Source organism: Chrysochloris asiatica, unplaced genomic scaffold, assembly GCF_000296735.1.
Source record: "Chrysochloris asiatica unplaced genomic scaffold, ChrAsi1.0 scaffold00082, whole genome shotgun sequence".
Lineage (NCBI taxonomy): Eukaryota > Metazoa > Chordata > Mammalia > Afrosoricida > Chrysochloridae > Chrysochloris > Chrysochloris asiatica.
Genome location: NW_006408600.1, coordinates 3,612,402 through 3,623,977, shown reverse-complemented (window position 1 = coordinate 3,623,977; position 11,576 = coordinate 3,612,402). Strand labels below are relative to the sequence as shown.

Below are 11,576 nucleotides of genomic sequence, written 5' to 3'. Positions count from 1 at the left end.
ATATTACCATATGTATTTATGTAATCATAATATTTATACCAACTAAACATATACTTTTATCAAATACATTTCAATTTCTCAAGATTTAGAATTTTCTAACAAGTAATCCTCTTGGGAAAATCACCAAATAATTAAGCTTAGCCTGCAGGATATTTTTTATTACTGTTTTAAGTTTATTGTAAGATAACTAATCCTTAGAAGTAATTTTTTTCTACATAAGAAAAGTATAAATGTACAGAAGTACACTTAAAGCACTGTAGAAATAGGGGAACTACAGGAATTCTTCTAATGGAATTGTCTATTTTTACAAAACCACATTGTTAAGTCATCGAACAACTATTTGCAGCATAAAATACAATTCACTATTCTTGAGCTTATGTAATATCAGAATAAATGAAAGTATCAATTATTTGACAATTCTCTTTGGTTGTAATAGTCAACAGAGTTCTCAAAATCTACTTATCTATTGACAAGGTGTGCTTCATTTTTTGTTAGGTCATAATGGCAAAACCAGAAAAGTAAAGGGTTTAGTTACGCAACACTTCTATCCATTTTGTAAATGAATTGTTTCTACTAAAATCCTCATGGCGTTTTACTTAACCGGAAATAGGTAATATCAACCATTGGGGCATGATGGAATAAGGAAAGACAGGATGGGTGTATTTATTATGTTCTACCACTGGATTCTTTTAGTATTAATCCTGAAAATTTAATAGAGCCACTTGATTGAGAAAAGAGAGGATTTTTAAAAATCATTAATAAATGGAATAAATTATCATAAAAATGATTTGTCAAATGATAAATCAAGATACAACTTTGAACAACAGAAGGATATATGCATTGGGTTTGTTTGTTGTTGCTGTTGTTAGGTATTATCACGTTGATTCTGACTCATAGTGACCTTGTATTGTGTTTCTGAGGAGCTGCTGGTGGGTTTGGACTGCTGACCTTGCAGTTCAAACCACTTGTGGTCCAGTACTTGATCCTATGGTCAGCAAAATGCTACCCCAATGATTGATTAAGATGTACTCACTTGTTTCCATGGTTACCAGGGGTACAACTTGTGAAAAGGTTGGTTCAGAATCAAATTCTTTTAACTTCTCCAGAGCCAAATAGGCAGGTATCCTTTGATCTGTTTCCTGCAAATAAGAAAATGCTTCTAAATGAACCTCATGCACATTAGACATTAGAAAAATGGACCTCATGTCCATTTTTCCTTCTGTAGTTTCTTATTTTATTATTTTAAATGGAAAAATAAGAGGATGAGAAGACCCCAAGTATAGGGAGGGTCTGTCAGTCCTCTCTTCTACCCATCTGGTTCTATTCTTATCAGTTTGAATGAAAACAAGATCAAAAGTTAAGATAACAAACATATCATGTGTGACACTGTGGGATAAGCCCTGGACTGGAAACCACAAGGTTGGTGGTTCAAATCCAGCAGCTGCTCCTCAGAAACCCTATGCAGGGTCACTGTGAGCCTGAATTGACTGAACGGCACATAATATCAATACTAAGTATTCAGTATATTCACTGATCAGTAGTCAAGCAGTCTGTGTTCATTTGTGCCTTCCCAGCATGATGGATGCATGTGAGTAGAATTAAATCTATGGTCTCCTTGACTTTGAAGATAACTTTTTGACAGAACAATAAAGAAGATGGAGTATTGGAAAATGTGTGTGATGGATGTGTTCTTTATGCCCAGTCCCAGAGGTCAAGGAACCCGCACTGACCATCCAGGACAATCTCCTACTCCCCAGCTTCTTGTATAGATTTTCAAGATCTCAATACCTTTAAATATCTCTGTGTAATGAGACTGAACAGAATCTAAGAAAGCAGAGCCAACTACTCAGATTTTCCTGGAGGATTAGACAAGATGACATTTAAAAATTGTCCTCTTCCACTCCTCCATTCCCTTCTCTCAGATGTCAGAAACCCTGAAATGGTTTTGTCGGTCCTATAAAAGTACGACATCCTTTGGGAACATCTGAGTATTTCCTCTTGTCTCCACATAAGGGGCCTCTTGGGCAGGTTTCCAAAAGGTCTTTAATTTTAAATTCTATTAACCACTTCAAGTTTCCATATGTCCTGAAAACTTTTTGAACAGACTTCTAACATCAACAATGTTCTCTGTTGTCATTTTCACAGCGTATTCCATCAGGTGGGGATGGCAAGACACTGAAATTTTTTGGCCAGTCTATCCACGGAGAAATGGATTTAAATGGTGATGGTCTAACCGATGTGACTATTGGGGGCCTTGGTGGTGCTGCCCTCTTCTGGTATGTATTTTAGAAGCATCCAGTTCATCTGACAATCTTCCACACACAAGTTCCTATTCACAGTAGGATGTAAACTCATATAGCCATACCAAATATGGATTTACTTTTGTGCTCCATTATGCAGATACAGGTTATAAAATTGAATAAACTGAAGTGATCAACCCATCATAATGATAAAGAAACCATATTAAAGGAGCAAGTAGAATCCAATGATATGCTTCGAGTCCTGGTGTGGCACTGTAAGATAAGCACTGAGCTGCTAACTGCAAGGTCAGTGATACAGTCCTACCAGCTGCTCCTCAGAAACTCTATACAGTGTCTCTGTGAATTGGAACCAATTCCTTAGTACTTATCAGCAACAGCACCATTTGCTTGATGCTATGGAAGAGGAGGCCGAATAGAGGATACATCTACATAAATTATTCCTAAATTAAAATATTTACAGCTTTTCACAGATAATTTACTCTTCATTTATTTAACCAGTTAGAATTGGGTATGTTGCTGTCAATGTGCTGTAGAGTCAGTCCCAACCATTAGCAACCTTGTATAGGGTTTCTGATGAACGATTGGTAAGGTTGAACCACCAACCTTGTGGTCAAACCAGCTTTGCAGTTCAGTGTATTAAACCATAGCTCCACACCAGAACTCCAAGCACATAATTGATTCTACTTCTTTAATATGGGTATTGTTGTCATTGTTAAGTGCTGTCAAGTTGGTTCCAACCCATAGCAATCCTGTGTTGGGTTTCCAAGGAGTGGTTGGTGAACTTGAACCACTGACTTTGCTGTTCAAACCAACTATGCAGTCCAGTGCACTAACCTACAGCACCACATCAGGAATCCAATATGGGTATGTTGTTGTTAAGTGCCATCTAGTTGATTCTGACCCATAGTGACCATGTATAGGATTTCTGAGGAGCAGCTGGTGAGCTTGAACCACCGACCTTGCAGTTCAAAAGGCCTTGCTGTCTGGCGCATTCACCCACAGCGCCACACTGTGAAATGGTGTAACAACCTTTCTGCAATGTAGAAAGGTGGTTTTCTGGTTTTTTGAACTTTGCTATATTAATGCTGGAGTGAGATGACATCTCATTGTTTCGATTTTCATCTCTGTAATGGCTTATCTAAGGAGCTTTCGTAGCCTAGTGGTTATGGGTCGGGCTGCTAACCTCAGGGTCAGCTGTTTCGTGGGAGAAAGATGAAGTGTTCTGCTCCCGTAAAGACGTACAGCCTCGGAAACCATGTGCAACGTCAATATGAGTTGGAACCAACTCCATAGTACTTAACAACAATAACAACAGCAATGGCTAATGATTGGGAACATTTCCTCATATGTTTGCTGGCCTTCTGAATGTCCTCTCTGGTGAAGTATCTGTTCAAGTCCTGCTCCATTTTTAATTGGCTTGTTTGCCTTTTACTTATTTAGGTGTTGTACTTTACTATGAGTTTCAGAGATTAGTCCTATATCTGATATGTCATTGAAAAAAAAAAGTTTTCCCTAGTCTTTGGGCACCTTTTTTATACTTTTGGTGAAATATTTTGAGGCACATAGTGTCTCATTTTTAGAAGTCCCAGTCTATTTCATCTTCTGCAGTTTGTGTTTTTAGTAATGTTTGATAGAGTGTTTATGCCATGTGTCAGATGCCTGAAGTTTGTGCCTATTGTTTCGTTGGCAATCTTTATAGTTTTGGATTTTAATCCACATTGAATTTGTGTTTGTTTGTGGTATGAGCTATGGGTCTTTTTTCCTTTTACTGAAAATGGATTTCTAATTTTGCCAGCATCATACATTGAAGAGACTATGTCTTCCCCATTTAATGTGTTTTAGCCCTTTGTCAAAGATAGCTGACTATATGTAGATGGATTTATTTCTGATTTCTCAATTCCCTTCCACTGATCTATGTGTCTATCACTGTACCAGTAACAGGCTGTTCTGACCCTTGTTGCTGTGTAGTAGATTTTGAGATTAGGAAGTGAAAAACATCCAACTTTCTTTTTCTTCTTAATGCTTTGTTTCTCCATATAAAAGTTAGTGATCAGTTTTTCCATCTCTTTATACAACGCCATTGGAATCTGGATTGGGATGGCAATATCTCTAGATTGCTTTGGGTAGTGTTGACATTTTGACAGCATTGTCTCACTACCCATGAGCATGATATAATCTGCCAGTTTATAAAATCTTCTTTGATTTCTTGTTAGTAGTGTTTTATATCCGTCCATTTCTTTACATGGGTCCTATGTTTCTCTGGTTATATTTATCCCTAATATTTCAACTTTAATCCTGTCTTCATCTTTCATGATGTTATGGATTGGCTCAGTTGTGAGTATTTTTGGCTTCTTTATATTGAGATACAATCCATGCTGAAGATTGTAGTCTTTTATCTTCATCAATAAGTATTTCAAGTCCTCTTCACTTACAGCAAGCAATATTGTATCATTTGTATATCACACGTTGTTAATGAGTCGTCCTCTAATCCTTATGCCACATTTTTCTTCATATAACCCATCTTCTCAGATTATTTGCGCAGCATACGGATTGAATAAATATGGAGAAAGAATACAACCCTGGCGCACACATTCCTAATTTTAAACCATTTGGTGTTCCCTTTTTCTGTTAAAAAAAACCTGCCTTTGGATCTATGTACAGGTTCCTCAAGAGCACAATTAAGTGTTCTGGAAGACTTTTCTCTGCAATTTTGCTCATACCTTGTCATGATACACACAATCGAAAGCTTTTGCGCAGTCATTAAAGCACAGGTGAACATTTTTCTGGTATTCTCTGCTTTTAGCCAAGATCCATCTGTTGGCAATGATACCCCTCATTCCGCATCTTTGTCTAAATCTGGTTTGAACTTCTGGAAGTCCTCTATCAGTGTACTGTTGCATCCATTTTTTAATTATCTTTAGAAAAATTTTACTTGCATGTGTAATAATATTTTCCAATGGTTTTCCCATTCCAGTGGATAACTGCTCTTAGACTGGGCACAAATATGGATCTTGTCCAATCAGTTGACCAGGTAGCTCTTATCCAGATTTCTTGTCACAGGTGAGTAAGGGCTTCCAGTGCTGCATGAGTTTGTTGAAATATTTGATTTTGTATTCCATCTATTCCTGAAGCCTTGTTTTTTGTCAATGCCTTCAATGCACCTTGGATTTATTCCTTCAATACCATTGGTTCTTTATCATATGCTGTCTCTTCATATGTTTAAACATCATTTTTTTTGGGGGGGTACAGTGATTCTGTGTATTTCTTCCATGTGTTTTTAATGCTTTTTTTCATCATTCAATATTTTGCCCATAGACTCTTTCAAGATTGTAAGTCAAGGCTTGAATTTTTTCTTCAGTTCTCTCAGCTTGAGAAATGCTCAGCATGTACCTCCTTGTCTTGTTTTCTAATTCCAGAGGTTTGCATATTTTATTACAATACTTGACTTTTTCTTCTCAAGCTGCCCTTTTGAAATTTTCTGCTCAGCTCTTTTATGTCCTCATTTCTTCCATTTGCTTTTGTATCTCCATGCCGGAGAAAGTTTTCAGAGTATCTTCTGATATCCATTTTGGTTTTTAAATTCTCTATTGTCTTCTTAATAACCATTTGCTTTCTTTCTGTATTATGTTCTTGATATCCTACAACTCTTCTGGTATTCAATCATTAGTGTCTAATGCATCAAATCTGTTCTTGAGATGATTTCTAAATTCATATAGAATATGTTCAAGGTCAAATTTTGACTCTTTTGCACTTGCTTTAATTTTTTTCAGTTTCAGCCTGAACTTGCATATGAGGACTCACTGGTCTGTTCCACAATCTGCCCAAGGTCAGGTTTGGGCTGATTATCTGGAGATTTCCACCCTCATTTCCCACAGATGTAGTCAGTTTGATTTCTGTGTATTCATACCACAGTTTGCGGCATTGAAGGAGTCTATGGACAAAATGGAGTCCTGGTGTGGCCCTGTGGATTGATGTGCTGAACTGCTGTATTGGTCTGAATTGACAGGTCAGTGGTTCAAGCTCACCAGACAGTCCTTGGAAACCCTATACAGGATCACTGTAAGTCAGAACTGACTCAATGACACTTAACTACAATGGGCAAAATATTGAATGATGCAGAAAGCATCACAAGAAGATGGAGGAAATCCACAGAGTCACTGTACCAAAAAGAAATGTTTGATGTTCAGCCATTTAAAGAGGTAGCATATGATCAAGAGCCAATGATCCTAAAGGATGAAGTCCGAGGTGCACTGAAGTCATTGGCAAAGAATAAGACACTATGAATAGATGGAGTACAAATTGAAATCTTTCAACAAAGTGAGGCAAAACTGAAGGCACTCACTCGTCTATGCCAATATCATCTATGGACAACTGACTTGAAAAAAATTTCTTGGTGCCCATTCCAAAGAGAGATGGCCCAGCGGAATGTGGAAACCATTGGACAATATCATTGATATCCCATTCGAGTAAAATTTTACTAAAGATAATGCAAAAATGGCTGCAACCATACATTGATAGAGAACTTTGAGAGGTTCAAGTCAGATTCAGAAGACAATGTGGAATTAGGGATATCATTGCTGATGTCAGATGGATCTTGGCTGGAAGCAGAGAATACCAAAAAGATGTTTACCTGCACTTTATTGGCTACTCAAAGGCTTTTGAGTGTGTGTCATGACAAGTAATGGACAACACTGAGAAGAATAAGTATTCTGAAACATTTGATTGTGCTCGAACTTGTACATAGACCAAGAGGCAGTTGTTTGAATAGAACAAAGGAACACCAAATGGTGTGAAATTAGGAAAGGTGTGCATCAGGGTTGTATTCTTTCACAGTGCTTACTCAATCTATATGCTGAATGAACAATTCAAGAAGCTGAATTATATGAAAAAATCATTGCATCAGGAATGGAGTAAAACTCCTTCACAACCTGCAATATGTAGATGATATAACCTTGTTTGCTGAAAGCAAAGAGGATTTAAAATACCTACTGAAGAAGATAAAAACCCCACAGCATGGAATGCAGTTCAATGTAAATGAAACAAAAATCCTCACCTCTGGACCAATAAACAAAATCCATATAAAAGGAGAAAAGATTGAAGTTGTCAAGGACTTCATTTTGCTCAGATCAACCATCAACACTTATGGAAGCAGCAGTTAAGAAATTAAAGGATACATTGCATTGGGCAAATCTGCCGCACAAGACATCTGTAATGTGTTAAAAAAAGCAAAGATGTCAGTTTGAGGACTTAGGTGCACCTGACCCAAGCCATGGTATTTTCAATTACCTCTTATGCATTCAAAAGTTGGACAGTGAATAAGGAAGAACATAGAATGAATGCATTTGAGGTATGGAGTTTGAGGAGAATGCTGAAAGTACCATGGACTTCCAAAAAGCAAATAGATCTGTGTTGGAAAAAGTACAGCCAGAGTGTTCCTTGGAAGCTAGAGTGGCCAGACATTGTCTCTCATACTTTGGACATATTGTCTAGAGGAACCCGTCACTGGAGAATGACATCATGTTTGGTGAAGTGGAGATTCGGAGATAAAGAGGAAGACTCTCAGACAGTTAGATTGGCAAGGTGGCAGCAGCAATGAGCTCAGATGTAGCAAAGATTATGAGGTTGGCCCAGGATCAGGCAATGTTTCGTTCTGTTGTGCTTTGGGACCCTATGAATTGGTATCGACTTGATGGCACCTAACAACAACAACAAACCATAAGATTGTCAGATTCATACTGGCCAATATCAGTACATTTTAGCTCAGTAATGCCTAGTGATATCTATCATTCTTTATGCATTCCATTTTATTTTTGACAATTTACAATGTTCCTAGATTCATACTTACTACATTCCATGTTCCAATAATTAATGGATGTTTGTAGCTATTTCTCCTCATCTTGAGTTGTGCTCCATTTGTGTCATCAAGGTCCATTCTTTGATAAGGCAGCTCTTCCTCTCTTTGGTGATAGGTTTGTTCAGGTTTTTCACTTCATTTTATGTTAGTTTAGGTAAGGCTTATTTTTCTAAAACTATCCATTTCCTCTAGATTTTCACATTTGATGGAGTCTAATTCTTCATTGTATTCTGTTATCCTTTTTATTTCCATTGGTTTAGGTGTGATGGCATCCGTGTTATTTGCATCATCTCCTTCTTTTCTCTAAAACTTTATCATTTATGAGGCAAGAGTGGCACTGTTACATTCCTGTCATCCCTCAGGATTCATTGACAGAAAAATGGTACAAATGAATGTCCTTGCATAGGCAGACCAAGATTGGCAGTACTGCAGTGATTAGAATGGATACAGTTGTTGGTGCTAAGCAAGGAGACCCAAGAGCATTTCCCAAGAGCCTTATTATGTAGAGTGGAATGAGTCATAGTTCCCCAAAATTTCTGGTTAATGCAAAAAGTGGGTGTAAGGTGTGGTGGTGGGATGGGGAAAGAGATTCTTGTTTAAGCCACTTCAAATCTGGAGAAACCTTAGTACTAAGCAAAAAAGTATACATGCTTTTTCATAGATGGTGAATGTATAAACTCCTTGAATAGTCAATAAAGTTAAAATGCCTTAAAAAGTTCACAATTTTGGACAAGAAATACGTCTTCTAAACCTTTAGAAATACGTAACCCAGAAATATGCTCAAAAGTGTTTGGTCTTTAAAGCGATCTCAGTACAACTAATTACAATCTACTGATTTTAAAAAGAAAGTAAGTTAAATATCAATCTATGAAGGATGGAGTCGATAGATTGATATATGCATCCTAGAACAGTTATTACCATTAAGAGTGTTCTCAGGAAAAATAAGACTAGTGGAAGGCTCATTGTTACCTTATAAATTTTTAAAGTATGTATTCCTGCATATGTTTCATGTCTGTGTATGTATGTATTTATGCATGTGCCTGATTCTGAGGCAGTGGAAATCTCTGGGCTTTGGAGTTAGGGTGGCTGGATTTAAATCCCACTTTTACTTTCTTAACAGTTTTTGCATTTGTATAAATATTTAACTTCTCACAGCCCGTTACCCCACATATACAACTGAGCTAATATTTGTCTTCCTAGAGTTAATTTGAGATTTACATGAAATAGCATCTGTGTGTAGCATGATGCTTTAAATGTTTAGCTTTTCTTTCCCCAAAACAGGAGCAGGGATGAATGTATAAGAACAGTCAAGGATTACAGTCCAGAAAGAGGCAGCATCAATCAGTCTCATAATCTTGTAGCATCATCTGCACCCTTTTCAAATCTGACGCAACTTCAGAGAACTCCCCGATATGGTTGGTCGTGGTTCTGAGATTGCACCTGTCTAGATAGTTGGTGCTGTCTTTTTTCCATCATAGGGAAAATAAGGTGTTGGATGTATAAACCAAAAACCCAAGATAGTTCCAAAACAACCTAATGTCCTGAGCACATTAAATGCAATATCTTTTATACCAAAAAGTTACCAAAGAACGAACGGAGTCCTGGGAATCTATACTACAAGTAAAGAAGACTTCTCTTCAAGGCATTCACATTGGACTTCCAAATCGATAACATTCATAGCATGTAAAACTGTAAGTAATCACATTTATGTGTTTGTAGGTCCCGAGATGTGGCTGTGGTTAAAGTGACCATGAATTTTGAACCCAATAAAGTGAATATTGAGAAGAAAAACTGCCGGGTAGAGGGAAAAGAAACAGTGTGCATAAACACTACATTGTGTTTTGATGCAAAATTAAAGTCCAAAAAAGACATGACGTATGAAGCTGGTAAGTGTAAGAAATATTTTAATAGGAAGTACTTTTGGCTCAGAGGACAATTTTTGTCTCATCATAATGAAATCTGTAGTATACTATAACTTCTCCTACCATAATGACCTGAACATTTTACATGCTCCTTTGAATGTTTTAAGACTTGAAAACATTCTGTTATGCAAAAACAGTAGGTCATGCAACCCAATAGATTCTGGAGAAAAAAACCAAAATTTTTGTATGTATTGGTCTCAACAATCCATAGTTCTTTTCATACTTCCCAATTTATTACAGACAATTGGGTGCTAAAAATAAAAGATACCAATTTAGAAACTGGACTTAAATGATCACCTTTTTCTTTCCCATGGCTTTCATAAAGGGTCACTTTCTCTTCTCTGGCCCCTTGTCAGAAAAGACTGGTATTGAGCAGGAATTGAATACTTTGCCTGACCTCACATCCTGAATCACATTGCTTTAATCTGAAGGTGACCGTGGTTTTTTAGAGTCAGATACATTATGTATGCTCTTAGGTATAACACATAAGTCTCTGTAAATCCTCACTCATTGCTACACTTTCTGAGGTAGTTTCTAAATGATGTTAAAATATGTTGGAGACATAGCTCTGCAGGTCATGACTGCAGAAAAGAACAAATATGTCAACAAATAAATAAATCCATGAGGCGGCTCTTCAGAGAGTTTGTGGAAATTTTCCATTATCTTTTTTTTTTTTTTAATGTTTTATGGTGAATTATGTAATCGTTTACATGGGAGAACATTAGCTTTATATTCATACTATCGTATATTGTTTCATTGCCATGGTTACAATCTCCTCCATGCATTATCACCCAACCAAAGGGTATACCCTGCAAGCCTGGCCCCGGTCATCAGCACACAGTCCCTCTCCCTCTTTGGGTCTAGAGTCCCCAACCACTCCATCTTTCCACGTCATCATCTCTGACAATACTGCTTTTCTGGGTAGGGTCTTACATTCCACTCTTCTCCCTTGATGGTTCCAGGGACCACGGCTCCTGGACTGCATAGTCAACTACTCCCTTCCTTTTCTACAAAATGTCCACCTTTACATTTCCAACCCTTGAAGTCAGTCCTGATAACAATTATTCACCATTGTACCACAAGGGACCTATCCCCATCTCCTTTCATTAGCCCTGTCCAGACAGATTGGACACTACTCAGTGGAGAGTCTACCTTCCTCTATACCCTCTGGATCTAGGTTCTCTCTTGAAAGCTTGTAAGCCAGTCACTTCTTGCCTTTGTAGCCCCCCCCCCCATTTGGGTAGCCAATGTCCAAGTTGTCCATCCCTGTCTACTCTGTATATGGAAGGGGTGGCAATGATCCTCATTGCAAAGATTTGTTCCCTCTTTTGAGCTACTGCATCCATAGTTGCAGGTCAAGTTCATCAAATTGTATCAGATTACTCTTTTTTCCTATTCTTCTTCTAGTTGAGCTCTGATCATCCAGTCATTGAAGCCAGGTCAAATGGGTATTATCTGCAAGTGTGGGTGTTCTTATGCATATGCCCTCTCTTCTTATCAGCTGGATGCTTCACTCTCCACTCTAGTCCTCTGTGGCTA

The 11,576-nt window shown here is 37.6% G+C and overlaps 1 protein-coding gene across 1 annotated transcript in view; it reads left to right on the top strand.

The window, feature by feature from the left end:
• The window catches only part of ITGA1 (integrin, alpha 1), a 182,509-nt gene that overhangs the window by 119,258 nt on the left and 51,675 nt on the right, over window positions 1–11,576 (top strand). The window contains exons 15-16 of the mRNA XM_006865762.1: window positions 2,146–2,276; window positions 9,835–10,001. Of these exons, the coding sequence (XP_006865824.1) occupies window positions 2,146–2,276; window positions 9,835–10,001 (298 nt within the window). The remainder of the gene's footprint in view (window positions 1–2,145; window positions 2,277–9,834; window positions 10,002–11,576) is intronic.